The sequence below is a fragment of the Eschrichtius robustus genome, chromosome 2, assembly GCF_028021215.1.
Source record: "Eschrichtius robustus isolate mEscRob2 chromosome 2, mEscRob2.pri, whole genome shotgun sequence".
Lineage (NCBI taxonomy): Eukaryota > Metazoa > Chordata > Mammalia > Artiodactyla > Eschrichtiidae > Eschrichtius > Eschrichtius robustus.
This window is the reverse complement of record NC_090825.1, coordinates 55,481,421-55,507,837: the sequence shown is the minus strand read 5'-3', so window position 1 is coordinate 55,507,837 and position 26,417 is coordinate 55,481,421. Positions and strand designations below refer to the sequence as shown.

The following is a 26,417-nucleotide window of genomic DNA, read 5'->3' as shown; positions in this document are numbered from 1 at the left end:
GCAAACTAACACAGGCAAGTGGAGTACCAGAAGCAGGGAACAAAGCAGAAAAAACATTTTTAAAAAACAACTCTTGGGCAAATCATAAACAAACTGCTGAACACCAAAGTTAAAGAAAAAATCTTGAAAGCAGTCATAGAAAAGCAATTCATATATGTGTATAACTGAATCACTCTGCTGTACAGCAGAAATTAACACAACATTGCAAATCAACTATACTTGAATAAAATAAATTTTAAAAAAAAGAAAACCTTAAAAACAGAAAAGAAAAGCAATTCATGACATGAATGACATGAGTGGTGGCTGAATTTTCATCAGAAACACTGGAGGCCAGTGGACAATGGAATGACATTTTAAAAGCACTGAAAGGAAAAACTATCCAACCAGACTTGTATACCTAGCAAAAATGAGACTAAAAAAAGTCTTTCAGAAAAATGAAAGCTGAAAGAATTTTTCAACAGCAGATAGGGTATTCAGAACTACAAGGAGTGAAAAGCATCAGAAATGGTAAACATGTGGCTAAATATTAAAGACTACAGTTGACTCTTGAACAACCTAACTTTGAACTGTGTGGGTCCACTTAAATACGTGAATTTTTTTCAATAGTAAATACTACAGTACTACACAATCTGAGTCTGGCTGAATCCATGGATACATAACTGCAGATACAGAGGAATCGCAGATATGAAAGGCCAACTATAAGTTATACTCAGATTTTTGACTGCAAGGAGGATCGACACTCCTAACCCCTGCATTATTCAAGGGTTAACTGTAGTTTCTTTAATCTACTAAATTTCTGTTAAAAACAAAAGACTCTCTAAGCTAAAATAAGTTCATGTGTAGTGGGGTTTATAAGTAGAAGTAAAACATGTAATAGAATGAAGGATAGAAGGTAAATAGAATTCTTCTTCTAAGAGGATATTACGTAAAGGGTAAAAAGGTACAATAGAAATAAAATATAATACTAAAAAAATTTGATTAACCCCAAATAAAGCAGGAAAAGATGAGTAAAAAACAGATGGAATGAATGGGAAATAGTGAGATGGTAGACTTAAACACAGCCATATCAATTATCACATTAAACATAAATGAACTAAGTTATTAACAGAAATGTAAAACAGACATTCTGTTTTATTTTTATCAGGGGCAACATAAGAATACAAAGAACATTTCCTGTAGATACAATGAACCTATCTACAAAACAGAAACATACTCATAGACATAGAGAACAGACTTGTGGTTGCCTGGGGGGTTGGAGGGTGGAGAGAGGGATGGACTAGGAGTCTGGGGTTGGTAGATGCAAACTATTACATTTAGAACGGATAAACAACAAGGTCCTACTGTATAGCACAGGGATCTATATTCAATATCCTGTGATAATAAACCATAATGGAAAAGAATATAATAAAAAAGAATGTCTCTATGTATATAACTGAGTCACTGCTGTACAGCAAAGATTGGCACAGCATTGTAAATCAACTATACTTCAATTTAAAAAATAAATAAATAAAAATAAACGATCTGTGCCAAAAAGAAAAAGAAAAGAAAAAGAAAGGAAAAAAAATGGATCAATCTAAACAGAGAAACACAAATCTGCAATCGTGGTTAGACGTGTCAACTCTTCTCTCAGTAACTGACAGAACTAGATGACCCCACACCCAACAACTGCAGAACACACATTCATTTCAAGTGCACACTGACCAAGGTGAGAGTATGATAGGCTTTTTTTTTTTTTGGCCATGAGGTGCATCACGTGGGATCTTATAACCCGACCAGGGATCGAACCCACACCCCCTGCAGTGGAAGTGCAGAATCTTAACCACTGGACTGCCAGAGAAGTCCCACAAGTATGATAGGTTTTAAAATAAATCTCAACAAATTTCAAAAAGATTGAAATCTTACAGATTATGTCCTTTGACATTCAGAATGTCAAAGAAAACAATAACAGTAAGATATTTAGAAATGTCCCAATGTTGGAAATTAAACACACTTCTAAACAATTGACGTGTCAAGGAAGAAATCACAAGGGAAGGACTTCCCTGGTGACTCAGTGGTTAAGAATCCACCTGCCAAGACGGGAATAAAGACACAGACCTACCAGAGAATGGACTTGAGGATATGGGGAGGGGGTGGGGTGAGATGTGACAGGGTAAGAGAGTGTCATGGACATATATACACTACCAAATGTAAAATAGATAGCTAGTGGGAAGCAGCCGCATAGCACAGGGAGATCAGCTTGGTGCTTTGTGACCACCTAGAGGGGTGGGATGGGGAGGGTGGGAGGGAGGGAGATGCAAGAGGGAAGAGAAATGGGAACAGATTGCATATGTATAACTGATTCACTTTGTTATAAAGCAGAAGCTAACACACCATTGTAAGGCAATTATACTTCAATAAAGATGTTTAAAAAAAAAAAAAAAAAAGAATCCACCTGTCAATGCAGGGGACACGGGTTCAAGCCCTGGTCTGGGAAGATCCCACATGCCGTGGAGCAACTAAGCCCATGCGCCACAACTACTGAGCCCACATGTCTGGAGCCCGTGCTCTGCAACAAGAGAAGCCACCGCAATGAGAAGCAGGCGCACCGCAACGAAGAGTAGCCCCCACTTGACACAACTCGAGAAAGCCCACACGCAGCAACAAAGACTCAATGGAGCCAAAAATAAATAAATAAATAAATAAAAATTTTTAAAAAAAAGAAATCATAAGGGCAACTAGAAAATATTTTCAACTGAATGATAATGAAAACACTGTATCAATATTATAGGATACATCTACAGCTTAGATGAAAATGTATAGCTTTAAATGTCTACATTAAAAAAGAAGGGTTTAAAATCTATGTTCTAAGTTTTCATCTAAGGAAGCTAGGAAAGAACAGAGAAAATTAAACCCAAAGTAAATACAGGCATACCTTGAGGATATTGCAGGTTCAGTTCCAGACCACTGCAATAAAGCGAATATCGCAATAAAGTAAGTCACACAGGTTTTTTTTTTTTTTTTTTTTGGTTTCCCAGTGCACACAAGAGTTATGTTTACATTACAGTGAAGTAGTCTATTAAGTGTACAGTAGCATTATGTCTAAAAAAAACAATGTACATACTTAATTAAAAAATACTTTATTGTTAAAAAATGCTAACCATCATCTGACAATGCAGATGGTTTGCCACAAACCTTCAATTTGTAAAAAAAAAAACGCAGTATCTGTGACATGCAATAAAACGAGGTATGCCTGAAGAAGGAAAGAAATGCTAAAGAGTTTTTTAAAAACCAATGAAAACACACAAACAATTGAAAACTTAACATAGCTAAAAGTTGGCTCATTAAAAGAGTTTTGGAAGTCAAAAACCTTTAGCAAAACAAGGAAAAAAAAAAGAGAAAGAAAAATCATTAATCAGTGAGATATATCACTGTAAATCCTACAAACGTTAAAATGGTAAGTGAATAGTATGAATTTTTATGCCTATAAATTCAACAACTTAGCATCTAAACTGACACAAGAAGAAACTGAAACTATAAATACCCCTATATGTATTAAAGAAATTGCATTTACAATAAAAACCCTTCCTCCAAAGGAAACCATAGGCCCAGATGGTTTCACTGGTAAATTCTATCAAACATAAAAGCAGGAATAATACTAATCTTAAACAAATTTTCTCAGATAACAAGAGGGAACACTTTCCAACTCATTTTCTATGACCACCATAACCTTGGTACCAAAAACACAAAGACACTAAAAGAAAATTATGAACCAATACTCTCATGAACAAAATGCAAAAAGTCCTCAAGAAAATATAACAAAAATCAGCAACATATAAAAAGAAGAATACAGTATGACTAATTGGGATTTATCACAGGAATACAAGGTTGGTTCAAAATCTGAAAATCAAGGACTTACCTGGTGGTGCAGTGGTTAAGAATCCGCCTGCCAATGCAGGGGACATGGGTTCGAGCCCTGGTCCGGGAAGATCCCACATGCCGCGGAGCAACTAAGCCCGTGAGCCACAACTACTGAGCCCACGTTCCACAACTGCTGAAGCCCACATGCCTAGAGCCCGTGCTCCACACCAAGAGAAGCCACCACAATGAGAAGCCTGTGCACCGCAACGAAGAGTAGCCCCCACTCACCACAACTAGAGAAAGCCCGCGCACAGCAACAAGGACCCAACACAGCCAAAAATAAAATGCATAAAATAAATAAATTTTTTTTTAAAAAATTGAAAATTGATGTAATTCACTAGTCCATTTTTACTTTTCTATACTTTGCCCAAAGACCTGCTGGGACCACCCTAAACTTTTAATGGAAGAGTCTAAACTGCTTCTAAAAGAAATAGTCTACTGACAAACTTATCGTTAGTCACATCTGAGGGCTCCCCTATACGATCAACTTCTAGCCTTCACAGAACTTGAACATTCTGTTCTCCTTATATCAGAGATCAACATTTGAAAAGGAACATAAAGAATATAAAAAATGCCTCATCTTTTGTAGAAATAGAATGACTATTACACTGTACACTGGTTCCCAGTAAATCAGTCCATGCCTAGTCTAGTTCAAGAAAAAAAAAAAAATCTTTCTTAATGGTCCCTTTAATTAATGAAAGAAAAAGCCCATGGTTGGATAAAAATCTCACTATGAATTAGAAATGCACTAGAGCAACATGGTGTGCACTCAAATGCACTCCAACCCAGGAAACTTGTAATGAAATTTCTCAGCAAAAGGAACTATAAGATAGAGAAAGATCATTCTTTTAGGCATATTAAAGCACTAATTGATTAACATCATTGCTGTTGTTAATAGTATCACTGGAAAAAAAAAAAAATAGTATCACTGGTTGCCCCCAAAGTTAAGGTGGCCTAGGAAAGCAATGGTTAGACCAGATATTGAGAACTATATAACTCAGCATGTTCTCTTCCTAGGAAATTCAGAGATATATTTTGTGTTCAAAATCTACCCTTAACCCAAAAGTTCTGGTACATTTATATCCCCTTTTCATTACCTGACTCTTCTTTTATCTTAGTTTCACTGGCTTTATTGGTACTCCCTCAAATCCATTTTAGAAGTAGGAAGATATAAATAAGAAAATATAATACTGAGGTTAAAGAGATTGTACTCATTTTATTTTATTATTTTTTAAAATTTATTTATTTATTTGTTTCTTTAATTTTTGGTTGTGTTGGGTCTTCGTTGCTGCATGCAGGTTTTCTCTAGTTGTGGTGAGCAGGGGCTACTCTTCGTTGCGGTGCACGGGCTTCTCATTGCAGTGGCTTCTCTTGTTGCGAAGCACAGGCTCTAGGCATGCAGGCTTCAGCAGTTGAGGCACGTGGGCTCAGTAGTTGTGGCTTGCGGGCTCTAGAGCGCAGGCTCAGTAGTTGTGGCACACGGGCTTACTTGCTCCGCGGCATGTGGGATCTTCCCAGGCCAGGGCTTGAACCCGTGTCCCTTGCATTGGCAGGCGGATTCTTAACCACTGCGCCACCAGGGAAGCCCTGTACTCATTTTAGAATTGAGAAATACTACATTACTTTTTGAGCTATAAAGAAGGACAGATGTACCAAAAACACAGTAGTGAAAAAGGATGGACTGAGATTTCAACCAAAGGCTAAAAAAATAGTAATTTTTAGTCTCTTTTCGATCAACAAACATAATGGGTTTACTTTACCTTAATTTCTATCCTTGCTCTGTGAGGAAAAAGCTGTCCAATCATAGAAAAGTCAGTTCCTACCATGCTGATGGCCAAAAAAAACATATCTGTTTCTGTAAAAGTAAAAGATTTAGAAAGACTGAGAATAATCTTCTAAATATTTCAGAGGAAAAAAATCTTACCTAAGTATATATTTTGAGTTAAAAATAAATTTGACAGTACTTAAGTTTTTTATTAAAGTCCAGTAAATCTTTTATCATAGAAATATTTCTACATACACGTACATAGACATATCTCAATTTTACTGCAAGGAACCTCATGGATCTATAAACACCTTCTTTAAACTTTTATACAGAAACATGGTTTAAGAAATTTGCATGTTCAAATCAAAGCAGCTGGAATTTTTAAAAGACATTCTGCCTATCTGGTCTCAAGTGCCTTGAAGAAAACTGTCAGTCATAACCAGTATAATACTGCTGCTACGTAGCAACGAAGACGTTCTAAGTAGTATGTGAAAGAAAGAGGCTAGAAAAATACACAAGAAACTGCTAATAGAAGTAACCTCAAGAGAACAGGATTGGGGAAGTCAAAAAAGGGAATCTTTCTTTTCATTCTGTATTATTCTGTTGTGTCTGATTTTTTTTCCCAAAACAAACTGTATTATTTTTATAATAAAAGTAAGTACTAAGCAACAGCTTGCAATAGGTAATATATACTTCTCTAACTGTGTACTTTTTATCATTAAAGACTGTATTACACAATAGTGAGGTAGAACATTATTAGAAGCATTAAAAATATTGTTCATTTTTCATTAAAATGGTATTTGTTGTACAGGGATTTGACAAAGAAGAATATTCCAGCCAAAATGACCATAATGCTAACTCCTCAAAAGATTTCTAAGATAAAGTCAGAGATATAGTTCCATCGTGGGGGGCAGGGGAAAGGTGCCAATAAAATTAGCTAGAGAGAAAAATTTGCTAGTTCACATTTTTTTTTTTTTTTTTTTTTTTTTTTACTTAGGGGAGACCTGGTTTAATTCAGAAACCAAGAAAATAATTCACCTTATTTCCAATAAATAATCTACGCAACTTAAAATGAAAATCAGTTACCTTTATTTGACCATGGTTTAGAGTAATAGTTTTTCCTAAAGCTGGAGTATGTAGTTGTAGAACCACGCTCAAATATGGGGTCATTTTCCTCAACAACACAGGGGCCTTTCGTCCTTAAAACTTCTACAGTTAAACTGAAAAACAAGTAAGGAAACAAATAGTAAGTGAGATTTTAATAGCTATATTTTGAAATTTACCGTGGCAAAGTCATATCAAAAGTATAATATACATTTGAAGTATGCATATTTTCCAAGAATCTGCAGATTTTCACTCTAGGAAGCAAAAATAAATGTCAACTTTTTTTCAAAATCCTTAACAGCAATATAAAATTTACAAAATATCTTTGGGCCACCTAAATAATTGTTTTTTACTGACTTCTGCATGTCCCCTATATTTAATATATATTATCTTATCATGCAATACCCAACAGGGGATATTGCAAAATATAAGCATTTTATATTTACATTTTATATTCCTGCACACAAAGCAGTTAAATATGCTTTTAAGAATTTAATTACCAATAAAATCATCATCACCAAATAGTGGAAACAATATGCAAAAACAATTATCATTAATAGTATTACATTTACGTTTATCATAGAATTTACATACTATAAAACAATTCATTACTAATAAAACTGTCAGAAGACTTTCCATCCCTCTTTTTTATTTCCTTACTAATTTAATTTCTTTGTTTATTTTTTAAAATATTTATTTATTTGGCTGCACCAGGTCTTAGTTGCAGCACACGGGATCTTCGTACCCTCGAGCGGGATCTTCAGTTGCGGCACGCAGGAATCTTTTAGTTGCGGCGTGCAGGATCTAGTTCCCTGACCAGGGATCGAACCCGGGCCCCCTGCATTGGGAGCATGGAGTCTTAACCACTGGTCCACCAGGGAAGTCCCTTATCTTCTTTTTTTAAAAAACACACACTGGAAAGACAACTAAATTCCACAATGCCAAATTCGAGAAATTTAATGTTATAACTAAGAAATTAAGCCAGAAAGTCAATTAAAAATCATAAAATATGTTAAACCTATGTTTCATTGTATTTTCAATAGTTAACACCACACACCAGAATATGGTATTAGTTAATAATACATAGCTTGAATATTGACATCAAGGCTGAGTCAATCTTCGAAATATATTCTCAGTGGAGGACAGCATGTGATTAGTTCAATAGCGCATCTCAATTACCAGTAAAATTAGTAAAACAATGGTAGTAGGTTAGTGGGTGGCAGGTCAGCAGTACCATCTTCTCATATAAAGGACAGCATTATAAAAATTTCTAAAAATTATAAATGAATGTAACCCATCTTCCTATTTATAACATCCATTATGCAAATATAAACATTAGAGTCTAAGTGACAGTGACAAATACAGACACTCAATGTCTCTCATTAGACACAGCTCGTTTGTTCTCATAAAACCACAATCTATCTCTCTCTCTCTTTTTTAACTTACCTTTCTTCATCCAAAATAATAGAACCATCTTCTGCCACTTTTACTCGAGGAACCAGCAATGGCCCATCATCCATCTCCTCTTCTATTTCTTCATTATCTTCACCATCAGGAGTACTCTTACCTTCTTGCCTACCAAATGTAAAGGTAGGTTAATTCATACAGCTATGAGAAATATTCCCTGAACATTATGAATTTCTAAAACAAATTACTGCACTTTCAACCTTCTAGCTATTTCCCACTTTCCCTATAACCTAACTGAAAATACTATGTGTTGTTAAGGCCATGGTTATAAGATTTTCTCAAATTTTATCTAGTAGCATATAATAGGAGTCTTTATTAAAGAGAAATAAAGAGAATAAATGTTCATCTTTTCTATCTCAATAGAGTATAAGAGTAAACCATCCAGATATTATGGAATTAACAAAAATAACCCTTACAGCATTAGTTTCCAGATCATGTTATTACCTCTTCAGAACCCTTGGGGGTTAGTTTTTCACGCCCATTTGAAACTTGGAGAAGATAAATTACTTTTGCTCTAGATTACACAACAATAAGAACAGACCAAGAAGCCAAACACAGTTTTCCAAATAATGACTCCAAATTCCATATACTTTTCATTCAATTACATTATCTCCTTAAGGTCTTATTGAAAGAAACATAACCTATAAATCTGTAAAAACATAACCTATTTCTGAAGCTTGTGAGTTCTGCTTTAAAACAATGTGGATTCTAAGAAAGACTAATCATTACAGGGAATTCCCCGGCAGTCCAGTGGTTAGGACTTGGCGCTTTCACTGCCGTGGCCTGGGTTCAATCCCTGATTGGGGAACTAAGATCCGGAAAGCCACATGGTGTGGCAAAAAAAAAAAAAAAGTAATCATTACTTAATGATTGTTATTTGAAGTAACAACCAGAAAATCCCAATGTTTCTGCTAATTTTCCACAATTCCCTACCTTGAATTACAAGTCTACAATAACTTCCTAGGAGGTCTCTTGGAGGGATTTCTTAGGAATAAACTAATATATGACAGTGAAGGCTTGTACACAAAAAGAGACTCTCTAACTGGCATCAGAACTATACCTACTGAAGGACAGTGTATACAAAATACTTTAAAAAAAAAAAAAGGGGGGCTTCCCTAGTGGCGCAGTGGTTGAGAATCTGCCTGCTAATGCAGGGGACACAGGTTCGAGCCCTGGTCTGGGAGGATCCCACATGCTGCCGGGCAACTAGGCCCGTGAGCCACAACTACTGAGCCTGCGCATCTGGAGCCTGTGCTCCGCAACAAGAGAGGCCGCGATAGTGAGAGGCCCATGCACCGCGATGAAGAGCGGCCCCCGCTTGCCGCAACTAGAGGAAGCCCTCACACAGAAACGAAGACCCAACACAGCCCAAAAAATAAATAAATAAATAATAATTAAAGGTGCTAATAATTTTAAAAAAAGAAAAGAAAAGGAAGGGGAAAGGAGAAAGGAAAGAAAAGGAAATAGAAAAAAAACTATGTTTGCTTGGATAGACATAGACTAGAACTAGAAAGATACGTTAAAAATGTGGTAACATTTGTGGCCTGCAGGAAGACGGACTAGACGGCAGAAAAACAAAGTTGGAAAACTTTTCTCAGTACACGTTTGTTCCTTTTGAATTTTGTACCATATGAATATTATTATTCTGAAACAAAACCCTTTTTAATTCTAAAAGCTTTCATTTAAAGTCATAACTCTATTTATACATGTAATACACAAGGAGTGTGAGGCTTTCATGTTGACTTAAATCAAGCAGTAACTTTTATTCTTGTGATTCCATTTAAAAATTCCTATCACATGTAATTTAACTAAAACGGGAAGCATCATTTGATTTCATTTTTTAAAAAAATTTACCCATAACAGAATATATTCAAAACAGATGAGATGCTTACTCTCTTGTCTGGACTGGTGTCAGTGATTTTTCAGTTTTCTTTTCTTGCTCCAGTGAAGAACTATTAAACACAAGTCAAAACATACCTTTTAATAAGTAAGCAATTTACATTTTGTCAATTCTATCTGAGGAAGAAGCAAATAATTTTAACTTGCAATTTTTTTTTATGATATACCATAACACTACCATTAATGATGGTGTGGTCCAACACTCCATTTTTCAGTCAAAGACTTCTGTCATCAATATAAACAATTTGTTAGGCCCTAAGTAGGGAACACTCTTCCCTCTAATTCCTCAGTGAAGGCATGAAACAACCTAAGTGGCTTGTTTCCAAGTCCTAGATGTCAAACAACTCAAAACCTAGGTTTCTGGCTCTTCTCTTAACTAAGCCAAAGACGTACTGAGCCTGAAAAAGACTACACTGAAAATATGCCATTACTCCTACATTCACCTGCTACACCATCAACAACACAGTGAGGAGATTTATTATAAACTCTCTGCCTCCCCAGGTTAACTTTGATTAAAGAAGCTTTGTTCTTGGAGGATTTGTTAATCAAATGCCACTGTATTTAATGAGGAGGTAGGATATAAAAATCAGATCACCCCGGGCTTCCCTGGTGGCGCAGTGGTTGAGAATCTGCCTGCTAATGCAGGGGACACGGGTTCGAGCCCTGGTCTGGGAAGATCCCACATGCCGTGGAGCAACTAGGCCCGTGAGCCACAACTACCGAGCCTGCGCGTCTGGAGCCTGTGCTCCGCAACAAGAGAGTCCGCGATAGTGAGAGGCCCGTGCACCGCAATGAAGAGTGGCCCCCACTTGCCACAACTAGAGAAAGCCCTAGCACAGAAACAAAGACCTAACATAGCAATCAATCAATCAATCAATAAATCTTTAAAAAAAAAAAATTAGATCACCCCTTTAGATCACCTTATAGTATGTAAGAAATGTAAATGGCAAACTTGATTAGAGAAAAGTTGTTTAGTTGGTTTTACTACATCTCGGTAATATAACAAAAGAAATTTTTTTTTAATCTCAGAGGTAAAGGGCATCTTTACCATCCCAAGAAAAGTTACTTGAAATAGCACTAATTTGTTTTTTTTGTTTTTTGGCTGTGTTGGGTCTTCATCACTGCGTGCGGGCTTTCTCTAGTTGTGGCAAGCGGGGGCTACTCTTTGTTGCGGTGCACGGGCTTCTCACTGCAGTGGCTTCTCTTGTTGCGGAGCACGGGCTCTAGGCACACGGGCTTCAGTAGTTGTGGCTCACGGGCTCTGAGGCGCAGGCTCACGGGCTCTGGGGTGCAGGCTCGTTTGTGGCACATGGGCTTAGTTGCTCTGCGGCATGTGGGATCTTCCTGGACCAGGGATCGAACCCGTGTCCCCTGCATTGGCAGGCGGATTCTTAACCACTGAGCCACCAGGGAAGTCCAAAATACCACTAATTTTTGTTATAAAATTCTTATCCAAAAGAACATCATATGTGCTATAAATTTTGTCAACATGTTGTTGGAAAACATGAAACTGTACTCTAAAAGTGATACTTACTTAAATCACTATATACTCAAAGAAAGTAAAATAGAAATAAAGTTTACTTACGTCATTGGATTGTTATCTGGCAGGTAATATATGAAGTCTCTCATAGTCATTTTGGAACGATCTGGTGGCCTCTGACTTTCATTTACAGCATATTTGTTTTTCCATTGCTTCTAGACACACAAACACACAGAGATACACTTTTATTTTATAAATATATTATTTATATATTTTATAAATATATAAATTTTACTTTATTTTATAAATATATAAATTTTAGGGGAATTCCCTGGCAGTCCAAAAAAATAAAAATAAATTTTAAAAAATTTTAAAAAAGAATTGTAGATGTATATATTTAAGTATACAGCCTATTGTTGCATTCATTGCAAATGCTTGAACATTATTCCTATCACAATTATGCCTAATTTGAGGAAAAAATTTATAAACTGAATATTAAAAAGTTGTAGCACATAAAGGGATTTTAAAACACTAAAGTGACTGGGACTTGGGACTTCCCTGGCGGTCCAGTTGTTAGGACTCCAGGCTTCCACTGCAGGGGGCCGGGGTTCGATCCCTGGTCAGGTAACTAAGATCCCACGTGCCATGTGGCACAGCCAAAAAATAATAAATAAATAAATAAAGTGACTGGGACTACATAAAAGCTTATTGTATAAAATCATGCTTACTGATGCTGACTAACTACAATAGTGTACTGAAAATTTATACATAGCTTTTATTTGCCCTGTAGTGAACTGGAATTCTGCATATTTTATAAAATTCTTGAAGCAAATGTTTAATTTTTAATTCCCCCAAATAAATCTAATTAAGCAGATTCTATAAAACAGAGAACATTTTTAGAGGCTTAGATTTTAGAAGATATGAATTCAAATCCCATATCCTCCACTGATGTTGGATACAAAGCAAATAACCTCTCTGAGCTTATTTCCTCCTCCTCCTGTGTAAATAGTGATAGCCACTTCACACAGTTGAGATATTTAAATGAGATAATGAATATAAAGCACCAAGGGGGAATTCCCTGGCGGTCCAGTGCTTAGGACTCCATGCTTTACTGCCAAGGGCGTGGGTTCAATCCCTGGTCAAGAAACTAAGATCCTGCAAGCTGTGTGGCACGGCCAAACAAAAAAAGCACCAAGATAAGTGCCTTCGGGCTTCCCTGGTGGCGCAGTGGTTGAGAGTCTGCCTGCCAATGCAGGGGACACGGGTTCGAGCCCTGGTCTGGGAAGATCCCACATGCCGTGGAGCAACTGGGCCCGTGAGCCACAACTACTGAGCCTGCGCGTCTGGAGCCCATGCTCCGCAAAAGAGAGGCCGCGACAGTGAGAGGCCCGCGCACCGCAATGAAGAGTGGCCCTCGCTTGCCGCAACTAGAGAAAGCCCTCGCACAGAAACGAAGACCCAACACAGCCAAAAATAAATTAATTAATTAATTTTTTTAAAAAAAGATAAGTGCCTTCCTCTTAGTTAAAAAAAGGGGGGCATTCTATAAATTAATAATAAGAGCTGACATTTGTCGGGCTCTTACTATTTGCTAGACACTAGTCTAAATTTGTCAATTTAGAAAACATCACCAATTCATTTTGTTCAACTACACTTGTCTTAATTCAAATGAATATAACTCGCGTCAATTGGACATTTTCACGAAAAATCTCACTGAAGGTTTAGTTTATAAATACATCTGTACGTGTATCTGTATACGTGTGTGCACACATGTAAAACTTCTATTTGTGGCCTCCGCCAAAAACAATGAAATATAGATGAAAAAAATATGCAAAAATTAATATCGTGGAAAAAATAGCTTATTAACTCTATGGTGCTTCTCAATCGTTCTGTTAACAAAAGGGGATATTGTGGGACTTCCCTGGCAGTCCAGTGGTTAAGACTCTGCGCTTCCACTGCAGGGGGCACGGGTCCAATCCCTGGCTGGGAAAGATCTGGGCAGCAAAAAACAAACAAACAAACAAAAGGGGATATTCTATTAACATGAGGGCTGTTACTTGGTTTTGTTTCCCTCATCAAAATGCTACAGATGCTTGTTCTTCCTCCAAATGATGCCTAACATAAAAACAGAAATCTAGCAGGCAACAATCAGAATTCTGATTTTTCTACCATACCTTCTCTTTCCTCAATTCTTCTTTTAACATTTCTCTCAGTTTCTGGGCTTTATATATCCGGTATCTGTCTGAGCATGGCTGTTTCTCTTTTGTTGGAACAGGGTTTGGCTGTGGAGCTTCTTGATTAACTGTAGATAAAGGATGAGGTTCTGAAGGAACGCTGACACTAGGTTTAACCGGACTAAAAGTACTTGATACTCGCTTTCTTCTCTGTGAAACGGTAGAGGAAGATTTACTGGATTCTTCAACATCCTTCCCACCATCAGTCTTTTCATCACTGTTGAAATTTAAAAAGAAAAAAAAAAAAGGGCACCATGGATCTTCTTTTAAATATTTGAGGCTTAACAACTAGTCTGACAAAAATCCAAAAGAGCAAAATCTCATTAGTAATAATCAATGACTTAAACAGTGGTTGCAATAAAATTTTTGTTCAGTACATATTTTTAACAGATATGGAATTCTAATGAAGACTGATGATCCTTTTCAAACTTCAAATCCCTAAGAACATTATAGCACATAATTTTATGCTCATGCTAGGTACCTCAAAAAACAAACAAAAAACCTAAGTTACACAACAAAGTTTAATTTGCCTAATTTGAATTACTCGATAACTGAGAGGTTTTTTTTCTTTTGATAGCTCTAAAAAATTTTTTTTAATTGAAATATAGTTGATTTACAATATTATATTAGTTTCTGGTGTACAGCATAGTGATTCAGTATTTTTACAGACTGTACACCATTAAGTGAGAGTTGTTTTATAAAATTAAGTTTATAATCCACATTGACACTTCCTAAAGTGATCTAAATTTTTGGCATTTTACTTTAATTATCAACTTGAGATCAGTTAAACCAAACAAAATATCAAACCTCTGAAATATTTGTATTGCAGTATTTGAAGACATTCATTTAGCTACATTAATCAAATCAAATTCTGTTTGAAGCAAAAATCATTTATCTTTTGTCAGGTATAACTCTACTTATTCAGCTATCAAAATAAACTCTTCACTCAAAAAAAGTACTCAGTCACTTCAAATTACATATCCAAATTCAGATTGGATATAAATATTTCAGGAATGGCCTGAAAGCAAATTAAGAGGGTATAAGTCAAGAATTAAAAGCAGTCTACTTTTTTCATATGTTATGATTAGTTGTATATAAAAGTGAAAAAATGCCTAAACCTATAGAATAATTTTTCCAAAAAGTATCCAATTTAAATTGTTATCTCAGCCCTTATAATGTGATACATGTGCCATTTGCATTTCACCCAATCAAGATGAATGCATAAGGACAGAACATATACCCTATGGATTTTTACAATTAGCAAAGACCCACCAAAAAAAAAAAAGGAAACACATGATAAAAAACCAAGTATAGTCCCTAAATGTCAAGTCTAAGAAAGCAATATCCTTGAGCTTAAATGTCTCAAGACTACAGAATAAGTAATTTACTAAATTATCAATAATCATACATTCACATGTAGTTAACAGGATCTCTGTGAACTTTATTAATTTAACAGTAACTGGTATTTCTATTCCACTGTTGGGAGAAATTCTGAAACAAATTCATGTAAGAAACTTGGAAATTACTAAGCATCATTAAGCTATCAAAATAATACTCTATACTCAGCACCAGCTGAGGTCAACAGAAGCCAAGCCAAAAGAGAAAAGAATAAAATTGTCACCTTCCTGTCACAGTATAAATTTATACCATCTCACTGTTATTTAATAGGGTTGGTTTTCACTGGTTTCCTCACATTTATAGTATAAAAACAGAGGCCGTTATTAGCTCAACATGTCTTAACTTTAACTACTTTGCTCCATCACCTTTAAACACCTAAAGGTAGGCAACTATTCTGTCATGTCCTGTGCAAGACAGTTTATATCAGTTATTTCTAATCTCCACAATAACTCTCCGAAGCAAGAGTTACATTATCCCCATTTTGCAGATGAGTACATTCTGCCTGGGCAAAGTCCATAAATTGTTAACTTAAGAAGAAGAATCCTGAATCTAAATGTGGTACATGACACATGCTTTTCTGTTCAGAAAACATGGTCACCATAGTTAAAGGGGCACACCCTCAAATCAAAATAAGTAACCAGACTTCCTTTCCATTGACATAAATCAGCAGAATCAAAGTAACACTGCACTTCTTTTAAAAATAAATGTTTTCAAGATTTAAAAAAAGACAACTTACTCCCGTAAAGTACTCCAAAAGAATGAAAACTGGAGTAATCTAAATGCTCTAATGAATAGTACCACGTGTGGATTTTCTTGGACTGCTAGACCTGGATTCCTCCCACCACCACTTGAAGACATGGTCCCCTCCCCGAGAATCTACACGCTGTAACAAAATCCACACTTGCCACACCGTAGTTAGAGGGACCAACTACAGTTAGCAGTGTGTTCTTCGGCCTCAACTGTCAGGCTTAGTACAAGCGAGGGGGTACTTCTACGGTAAAGTTTCTTTGCTCAGCTTCCAGGTGACACGCCCGGAGAGGCGGGGCAGATGAAAATGCTCCCCTCTGCAAGTACTTACCTGCTCTTGGGAGTCTTTTCTCGGGGCTCCGCTTCCCCGCAGTCCACTGGGGGCACATCTGTGGATTCCGCTGGCTTCGGGACAGAGGCCGCTGCAGGCTCCGGCGGCCTGGGAGCCTCTCGTTCACGCTGTGGATTGGGGGCGGTGGAGCCCCTGGCGCCTGCTCCAGGCCTGACATTGGGCTTCACACTAAGGCGTGCCCTGCGGAACATGGCGGAGCCAGGGGGCCCGGGGAGGCGACCCCACGGCCGCTCTCAACCCCGAGCCCCGGCCGCTGCCCGGAGAGGGCTTTAGGAACTAAGCCTTTCCCACAAAGCCACACCAGCAGCCCAGCGGACAGCTACCGCAGTTTCACGCCCCCGCCGCCGCCTCCGATCTCCCGCCGCCGCCTCTTCTTCATGACCCTGCTACACTAATAGCTAAGTTCCCCCCGGTACCTTATTCCCCCGCCCTCAGAGGGCGCCGGAACTGATTGCGTCATCATCCAGCGCCGCGGAATGACGCACAGCACCGGAGCCATGGTAACCGTCAAGTTATGGAGTCTGGGTTACCTGCGAACCGGAAATTGAGACACCAGACGGTGTACTCTTACCTCTCCAGGGCTCCTTAGGATTTATTCAAAAGAGCGGAAGGAGGTAGTCAGTCCTTCAGCCCAAACTTTTACAGGAACTATTAAAATCCCTGGCCGTAGGACTTCCCTGGCTGTCCAGTGGTTAAGACTCCGCGCGTCCACAGGGGGTGGTTCGGACTCCATCCCTGGTTGGGAACTAAGATCCCGCAAGCTGCGCGGCGAGGCGGGGTGGGGGTGGGGGTGGGGGGGAGAATGCTGGCAAAACCAAAAAACAAACAAAAACAAATTGCTGGCTTTTTTTTTTTAAGAGGGTCCTGTAGAACACTGCCTGTTCACCAGCACGTCCCTAAGGCTTAAAAATTCTAAAATGAGAGACTTCCCTGGTAGCGCAGTGGTTAAGAATCTGCCTGCCCAATGCAAGGGACGTGGGTTCGAGCCCTGAGCGCCACAACTACTGAGCCTGAGCTCTAGAGCCTGCGAGCCACAACTACTGAGCCCACGTGCCACAACTACTGAAGCCCGCGCACCTAGAGCCCGTGCTCCGCAACAAGAGAAGCCACAACAATGAGAAGCCCTCGCATCACAACGAAGAGTGGCCACTGCTCACTGCAACTCGAGAAAGCCCAAGCACAGCAACGAAGACCCAACACAGCCATAAATAAATAAATAATTTTTTTTTTAATTCTAAAATGAGTAGAACATAGATTAGAAATTAAAGTGTGAAGAAAGTGATAATAGTTAACTCCTAGGAAGGGAACTGCGTTTCTAGGAAACACATCGTGGGAAAAAAGAACATTCACTGTATATCCTTGTTTAGTTTTTAATGTGAATGTAATACCTGTTCAAAAATTATTATAGTTAATGGGAATTCCCTGGCGGTCCAGTGGTTAGGACTCTGCACTTTCACTGCTGAGGGCATGGGTTCCATCCCTGATCAGAGAACTAAGGTCCCGCAAGCCCCGCGGCACAGCCAAAAGTTTAAAAAGAAGAAAAAAAGGAAAAAATTATGGTTAAAACTTGGTAAAATTTTTTAAAAATATGTTATTAGGCTCATTTGGGGAGAAACATGGAACTTTTTAAAAATATTTATTTTTTTAAAACTTATTTTGGTGCACCGGGTCTTAGTTGCTGCGCTTGGGATCGTCATTGTGGCATGCAGGATCTTAACTGGTGCCATGCATGCAGCATCTAGTTCCCTGACCAGGGATCGAACCCCGGGCCCGCTGCAGTGGGAGCTCAGAGTCTTACCCACTGGACCACCAGGCTAGTCCCAAAACTTTGTGAATTAACGTGAGCATTCTTTTTTTTTTTTTTTTAATTTATTTATTTATTTATTTATTTATTTTTGGCTGTGTTGGGTCTTCGTTTCTGTGCAAGGGCTTTCTCCAGTTGCGGCGAGCGGGGGCCACTCTTCATCGCGGTGCGCGGGCCTCTCACTGTCGCGGCCTCTCTTGTGGCGGAGCACAGGCTCCAGACGCGCAGGCTCAGTAGCTGTGGCTCACGGGCTTAGTTGTTCCGTGGCATGTGGGATCCTCCCAGACCAGGGCTCGAACCCGTGTCCCCTGCATTGGCAGGCGGATTCTCAACCACTGTGCCACCAGGGAAGCCCAACGTGAGCATTCTTAATCTGCTTCAGGAGGAAGCAACAGAGCAATAAGCAAGACATTCTGTGTGGGAAAGGAAAATTCAACAAATGAACAAGATAATTTAAGAATTATTAAATGCCATGAAAGAAATTTAGAGGGTAATATGACAGAGGTTAATGGGAGGCTGGCTTACTTTATGTAGGGTGGTTAGGGAAGTCCTCTATGATGAGAGGGAAAATGTCCAGAGATGAGGCTGACTCTAGAGATTATGGGCCAGTGTTTGAACCAGTAATACAATTCCCCTGATTCATGGAAAACAAAGGCCTGACTTCCTTCTTGGAAGGAGAAGAAAATTCTACAAGAACATCCTGCTACATTAATGACAAAATGTCAAAGAAATAAAATCCCGAACTGACTGAAGAGATTGCTAGGTCATCCAGAAGGAGAAAGAAGAGAGACAAGTGTTTTTAAGAGTAGGAAAGCAAGGCTGAAAGTACAGAGAGAAAAGATTCTTTCAAGACTGGGAAGGAAATGGAGGTCTGTGGGCTCCCTCCAGTACTCTGGAGAGGGAATAGGACCTCAAACACACCTAAGGAAGCCCAAGGAGTTGAGAAAAATAACCCCTGCTGCAGATATCTCAGGAATCTTGGAGCTACTGCCAGAACCATACAGCTTTAAACAACATATTCCGGTATAGACTGAAGACATAAGGCCTTTCCCCAAACTCTCTGTTTCACCTAAGAGTCTATGGTATTCCCACAATTCTGCAGGTAAAGAAGTAAATAATGACTAGGATTTAATTTCCCATTTGTAAAGGGATGGGAACAGAGTCAGATTCAATTTTACTATTTAACATAAAATCATAAACTATTTGTTACACATCCCAAGTTTGTACAGTCTTTTTTTTGAATTTTTGAATTTTATTTTATTTACTTTTTTATACAGCAGGTTCTTATTAGTCATCAATTTTATACACATCAGTGTATACATGTCAATCCCAATCGCCCAATTCATCATTTTAAAATAATTCTGAGACTCACGTTTTGATCGTGGCTCAGCTCACGGCTAGCTGTGTGACCTTGGGTGGTCACATAATTCCTCCTAGTTTGTACAGTCTTAACGGCATCATAGTAATTTTAAAAGTCTCCAGTTTTCTCTGGCAAACACACCCAACATTTCTTGTATACATGGCATACATCATGTGTAACCCTACAACTCAAAAACTATATTTTCAGTTGCAAAGAAAAAGCTCAATTAGACTCTTAAGACCACACACAGAAACAACTCTACTTAAGTTCAATCCCAAACTCCTTCCCTCCCTTCCTCTTTAGATGGTCTCTTTATAAAGAGCCTGGCCAGAAAGTCAATCTTTTCGCCTGCTCAAGTTACTGCAGAAGAGGTCCCTAAGCGGAGACACCTGGCCTGTAAGCAGTATTGAGGAGGAGGGGTGGGACGTAGGGAGAGTGATAAGCACGCAAGGCTCTCTGAGGTTGAAAGAGTGATGACAAGTATAGCTAATATGTTGAGTGCTATCCTGTGCTGGGCACTTACTACTTCACATATATTAACTTGATTAATGAAGGAGGTACAATTACCTCCCCATTTTACTAATAAGGAAGCTTTAATGCAATGAAATGACATTCCCAAGTTCACATAACTACTCATTGGGAGAGCTGGGCTTTCAACCCAGACATTCCATCTCCAGAACCCTCAGGTAATTTTTATGAGATGAAATAAAAATTGTTGAAGCTTGGTCTTATACACTTGGAGGTCCATTATAGTATTTTCTATACTTTTGTATATGTTTGAAATCTTCCAAATTAAAAACTTTTTTAAAAAAAGGGTTATTTCAGGGTGTCCAGACTAACTCTATACATTTCTCAGTTTGTAATAATTAACGGAATAGACGAAGAAAATAAGTATCAAGCATCTTTACACATCTGTTTCTAGCAATGGCAGGTGCTCCATAGCTTTTACATAGGTTTAAGGTTATTCTGGGCTATTCTGAATTCGTGGTAAGACTGCATTCCCTAGCATTCTCTCCCCATCACACAACCCAGGCACAGAGCCACAGAACTCCTAAAGTACTGTCGAGTGACAAGCGCACTGGGATCAAACGGGAAATGAACAGACTTTGAAGTCCGTTTTAAATTTGAATCTTATTTCTACCCGTCCCTACCTATTAGGTCAGCGCTTCTGGTCTCAGAGTCTCAGCCGCCTGTTTCATAAAATGAGAACAATGAAGTCTACCTTGCAGGCTTGGTGCGTGAATAAAGAAGGAAAATATGAAGGGCCAACACTGGCTTTCAAAGAGTTAACCCTCAATCTGTTCTGTCCCCTTCCTCCCCTTCCCGCCTCTGCAACGGGATGAAAAAAAGCTAACGTTCCTTTTCGAAAAGTTAGATATTGTAGCGTTTAACGTCGTTATCAAAAAAATAGGGGCTGGTTAAGTCCCAGTGACCGGTACACAGAGGGAAAATCCACACACGTCTATGCCTCGCTCAGACACAGGGCCTGCTTTCTCGACTCTAGCAAAATTGCACGGCCGAAAGGCCCCGGGGGCGGATGACTAACCCCGGAGCCGCGGCTCCTGGGCCCTAGTCGGGCACCGCCCCGCCCTCCCGGCCACGCACGCGCAGTCACTCGCCGGCCCCGCCGTCTGCTGTTGTCTGGCCTCGTTGGGTTGGGCCGTCCACCGAGCACAGGCGTATATCCCTGCTGAGGGCCCGCGCGGGCTTAGGCTTCCAGATCGACGGGTGGGGACGGCCGCTGAGCGTGCGAGCAAGTCGTTGCTTTTCCGAGTCGCTCTTTTCCAGGCTCGGTCCGGTGGTCAGCATGGCCCGTGAGTATGCGGACGGGTAGGGGAAGCGGCGGGGAGCGTCCGGCGAGCAAGTCGAGCTCCAAGGCGCGGCGGGCGGGCAGGCGGAGGCCAGCTGGTGAAACCCCTTCCGTCCGGCGCGGTGGTGACCCGGTTTTTAGTCAGCAGAGGGAGAGGGACGGTTGGCTCCGGTCCGGCCTGAAGGGTCGGGCAGGTGCCTGCCCCTCGGGTGCGAGTTTACACGGTAAGGAACACCTCCCCGGTGGTGAGGTGTGTGGAGCCCCGGGAGGGATCCTGGTCTGGAGGTGGTTTATAGCTGGTACTTAATACTTAAGGTCGTGAGGCCTAACGAGGACAGGGAGCTGTAAGTCTCCTCTCTAGTTCTTTTGTTTGGCCCTCGAAGGTAATGTTTTACAGGCATCTGTAATGCTCGCTTAACAGTTGAATTATGGTGGGCCAACGTGTGCGAGGTGTAATCTGTGGTGTATCTTTCTCTCTCCACCCACACCTCTCAAAAGCCAGAACTTATTTTGGAATACTGGCCCACAGAGGCAGACGATTGGAACGCCTCTTTTAAGAGATCTGGTGTTTATAGCCAGTTAACATCTTAACTGGTATCATAAAACTGTCAGGAACTTCAGTGTTTACCTTTAATCTTCCTCCTTGTCGTCAGATCCCCGGAACACCATTCAGTGCAGTACTCTGCTGGCTTATCTCTTAAAAAGCAAACTTCAGATGCATTTAAATAAGACCCTTAGAATGGAATTATTAATTTTGAAGATGGAAAAATAACATCACTATTTCTCTTTGTAGGCGGAAATCAACGAGAACTTGCCCGCCAGAAAAACATGAAGAAATCCCAGGAAATTAGTAAGGGAAAAAGAAAAGAGGATAGCTTGAGTGCCTCTCAGAGGAAACAGAGGTGAGTTATACTAAAGGAATTCTCAAGTCGCAGAAGTTTTCATTTTGGAGAATGGAAAGCAGTTTTTAAATCCTTAGTAGAACTAGGCCTGCAGGAAGGGGTAACAGCTGCATATCTGTTGTGTGCCAGGCATACTAAAATTATAAGCGGTAGTCATTATCCCAACCCATGGATGAAGAATTTAAAGCTCTCAAGCTATAATTTGTCTTGCAGAGAATCTCATGCAACTCCACCACAACCATAAGACTTTCATTTAGCTTCCATGTGCAAGACATTGTTAGGTGCTGAGGGTAAACATTTTCCAAGCAGACATCCTACTCATACTAGTCTGGATGACAGGTCACCAATTATATTGATAACTTCTGAAAGAGACACAAAGTGTATGTAGTTATATTGACTTCTGAAGATCCATTGGATTGGAGAGAATGCAGGTGCACTGTCTTGACATACAAGTGACAATACAAAACTGCTACAGAAATATCAATACTTTGAGACTACAGCTTAAGATTTTTTTAAAAAAAACATTCATCTTTCTAAAAAAAAGTTAGCCAAATTTCATTTTATTCTAAAATCAAATTTTGTTGTTCATGTGAAACTTGGAGGCGAGGTGAAGAATTGACTACACAGGCTCCATCGTGGCTTCTCTGTGGTTCTCAAGGCTGGCTGCACATTAGAACCACCTGGGAAAACTTGATGTCTGCTCAAGCCTGTGCCTTACACCCAGCCCTGATTTAATTGGTGTGGGGTTGGACATTAAAAGGTGCTCTAGGTAAATTTTATTATACTTAAGTTAAACCTGACTTTAAAAGCTCCCCAGGTGATTCTGATATGCAGTCAGCGTTTAATGAAGTTGAAGCCCTTAATTATCACTTCACATTGTCTTTCTATGACATTTATTGTTAAAGTGATAAGCTTTGCTTTAAATTTGTTTACTTACATTGGAGTAGAAGGGAACCAATCAGTGGAATGGTACAGATCAGTAACCCTGAAATAATATTTTTATTGGGAAACTTAGTGTAGCTTGGCTCAGTGATAGTCACTGCTCAATGACTACCCACTGCTTACAAAGCTCTGTGCTAGATGCTCTATATTTATTACCTCTATTCATCATAATCATGAAAAGTGCTATTAGCTCCAATACATGCAATGAGAGACTGGGGCTCTGAACTTCAATAACATTACTAAGATCATACAGCAAGCACAGCAGAGTTTGGTTACAAACAGAAAAATAACTATTACTGTTTTTATTCAGGACACCTCATTTTTTTTGTAGCTGTCTTGTTTTTCCTTTCTTCTCATTCCTTGTTTTTGCTGTTGGCCTCTCAGAAATGTCTTACTAACATGGACAGAGCTACTCATCCTGAATTAAAATCTAATACTAAATATATGCAATAACAACATAGGAAAGAGCCTGGACTTTGAAATTGGACAGACCTTAGTTTTTATGTGATTTGGGGCAAATTATTTAGCTCTAAGCCTTTAACTTTTTTTTTTTAATCTGAAACATAGGGACAATAACTCAAGGTTGTTGTGGGACTTAATCCAGAGCCAGCAAAGTGCCTGGCACATAGTAGGTGTTGAATACATAGACATTTAATATATTTTTTAATACGGGCTCGTGGACCATCCAGCCCAAGTAATCTGGTTTTAGTTCACAGTATGTGAAGGTTCAGCCAGAGACACAAAGGGTTAAGAAAATGCCCTGAATATCCTGCTTTTTGGCTTGTAAGAAACTGAATTGATTCATAACATCTATGTCCTAATCCTAGGTACCACTTAGGATATCTAGAAGACTTCTGAAATGCCCCTTCATTCACGAAAAAATTTATAGTGAATTAACTTTGTTGACAACCAAGATTAATTGCCATTATTTCTACATATAGCTGCCTCATGTCAGATGGTGTGCTTGTGTGTGTGTGTGTGTGTGTGTGTGTGTGTGTGTGTGTGTTCCTCAGAACAACCTGATATGTATTACTCTAATTTTGAAAAGACTTGGAGGTTAGTTATCCAAGGTCATGACAACAGTACAGACTGTATTCAAAATAAGATCTGACTTCAAAGCCTTTCCATTCTTCACCTTCCCATTTTATCTCTGTCCATGCAAATGGAAAGACATGAAAGTTTATATCTTCTTTTAAATTGTTTTCTAATATACTGAATGGATTATTATAGAAAACAAATGAGAACATAAAATCAGTTTTTCTGTAACAACTTACAACCTTTTTCCCCCATATAGGGACTCTGAGATCATGCAACAAAAGCAGAAGGCAGCCAATGAGAAGAAGTCTATGCAGACAAGAGAAAAATGATGACTATTGGAAAACCTGGGTGCTGCTGCTAACTAAGTGTATCATAAGCTCTATGATCAAGATTTTGTAGCGTGAACAGTCAGTACATATGTTATATCCTTATACAACTATTTTACACGTTACCTTTCAGCCTGACTTAGTGTGATGTTTCAGAACCATTCTTCAAAGAATAAAGCACTAACCATGCGTGTGACATATTGGTGAACGTTGTTTTTTATCACCAGTGAGCATTTGTACAATTTATTAGAGAGGTAATATGATCAGGTAACAGGATATTATATATAAATCTAGAATCTTTGTCATAAACTTTGTTAAAGTATATCTTTAAAGTCAACTTTATTGTATAATAGAATTTGAGATACATTTATCTAATTTTGCTTTGTAATCAACTAGTTTGCTTGCAAAATTTACAAAAAATAGTACAAACCACCTGGAATAGCAACTAAATGAACATAAACTAAATGAGGTCTCAGTAAGAGTTCTACTTACAGCTTTAAAATTTTCTGGAATAAGTGCTTTTTTTTTTTTTTAAAGAATTTCTTTTTTTTTTAAAGAAATTTATTTTATTTTTGGCTGTGTTGGTTCTTCATTGCTGCATGCGGGCTTTCTCTAGTTGCGGCGAACGGGGGCTACTCTTCGTTGCAGTGCGCCGGCTTCTCATTGCAGTGGCTTCTCTTGTTGCAGAGCACAGGCTCCAGGCATGCGGCTTCAGTAGTTGTGGCATGTGGGCTCAGCAGTTATGGCTCGCGGGCCCTAGAGCACAGGCTCAGTAGTTGTGGCACACGGGCTTAGTTGCTCCACAGCATGTGGGATCTTCCCAGACCAGGGCTCGAATCCATGTCCCCTGAGTTGGCAGATGGATTCTTAACCACTGCACCACCAGGGAAGCCCCTGCCTTTTTTTTTTCTTAATAGAGTTTATTTTGCAGAGCAAAATTAGGGTTGCAAAAAAATTTAGATTTCTCATCTACCCCCTGGCCCTACTCATACATAGCCTCCCCGTTATGAACATCCCCTACCAGAGTGGTACCCTTGCTGTAACTGATGAACCTACATTGACACATCATTATCACCCAAAGTACATAGTTTACATTAGGATTCACTCTTTGCGTTCTAAGAGTGCCTTTTTTTTTTGTGGATATGTTAATGTTTATTGTTTTTAGTTGAAGTATAATTGACTTAGAATATTAGTTTCAGGTGTGCAACATAGTGATTCAATGTTTTTATACATTACAAAGTGATCACCACAATGTCTAGTCACCATCACCACAAAAAGTTACTATAATATTATTGACTATATTCCCTACGCTGTACATTATGTCCCTGTGACTTTTTTATTTTATAGCTAAGTTTGTATCTCTTAATCTTTTTCCCTTATACTGTGCATTTTCCCACCTTCCTCCGCTCTGGTGACACCAGTTTGTTCTCTGTACCTGTGAATGAATTGCTGTTTTGTTACATTTGTTCATTTGTTTTGTTTTTTAGATTGCACATGTAAGTGAAACCACATGGTATTTGTCTTTCTCTGTCTGGCTTATTTCACTTAGCATAATACTCTCTGTGTCCATTCATGTTGTCACAAATGGTAAGATTTCTTTCTTTTTTATTGCTGAGTAATATTCCATTGTATATGTGTACATATACACCATAGCTCCTTTATCCATTCATCTCTCAAGGGACAGTTAGGTTGCTTCCATATCTTGGCCATTGTAAGTGCTGCAATGAACGTAGGGGCAGATAAATCTTTTCAAATTAGTGTGTTTGTTTTCTTCAGATATTTTTAATTTTTTGAGGAACCTCCATACTGTTTTGCATTGTGACTATACCAATTTACATTCCCACCAACAGTACACAAGGGTTCCCTTTTCTCCACATCCTCACCAACGCTCG

The 26,417-nt window shown here is 38.9% G+C and overlaps 2 protein-coding genes across 6 annotated transcripts in view; one reads left to right on the top strand and one right to left on the bottom strand.

Moving 5' to 3' along the window:
• The window catches only part of BDP1 (B double prime 1, subunit of RNA polymerase III transcription initiation factor IIIB), an 85,103-nt gene extending 68,381 nt beyond the window's left edge, over positions 1–16,722 (bottom strand). For all 5 annotated transcript variants that reach the window (XM_068535473.1, XM_068535474.1, XM_068535477.1 and 2 more), the window contains exons 1-7: positions 16,323–16,722; positions 13,787–14,063; positions 11,718–11,827; positions 10,126–10,185; positions 8,213–8,341; positions 6,749–6,882; positions 5,658–5,752 (exon numbers count right to left, since the gene is read on the bottom strand). In XM_068535473.1, coding sequence (XP_068391574.1) covers positions 5,658–5,752; positions 6,749–6,882; positions 8,213–8,341; positions 10,126–10,185; positions 11,718–11,827; positions 13,787–14,063; positions 16,323–16,534 — 1,017 coding nt within the window. In that variant the 5' untranslated portion in view covers positions 16,535–16,722. The remainder of the gene's footprint in view (positions 1–5,657; positions 5,753–6,748; positions 6,883–8,212; positions 8,342–10,125; positions 10,186–11,717; positions 11,828–13,786; positions 14,064–16,322) is intronic.
• Positions 16,723–21,123: 4,401 nt separating this feature from the next.
• LOC137756790 (small EDRK-rich factor 1) lies at positions 21,124–24,721 on the top strand. Its single transcript, XM_068533322.1, has 3 exons — positions 21,124–21,321; positions 22,111–22,219; positions 24,456–24,721. The coding sequence occupies exons 1-3, from the start codon at positions 21,315–21,317 to the stop codon at positions 24,526–24,528; spliced, it is 189 nt and encodes a 62-aa protein (XP_068389423.1). The 5' UTR covers positions 21,124–21,314; the 3' UTR covers positions 24,529–24,721.
• Positions 24,722–26,417: the final 1,696 nt, after the last annotated feature.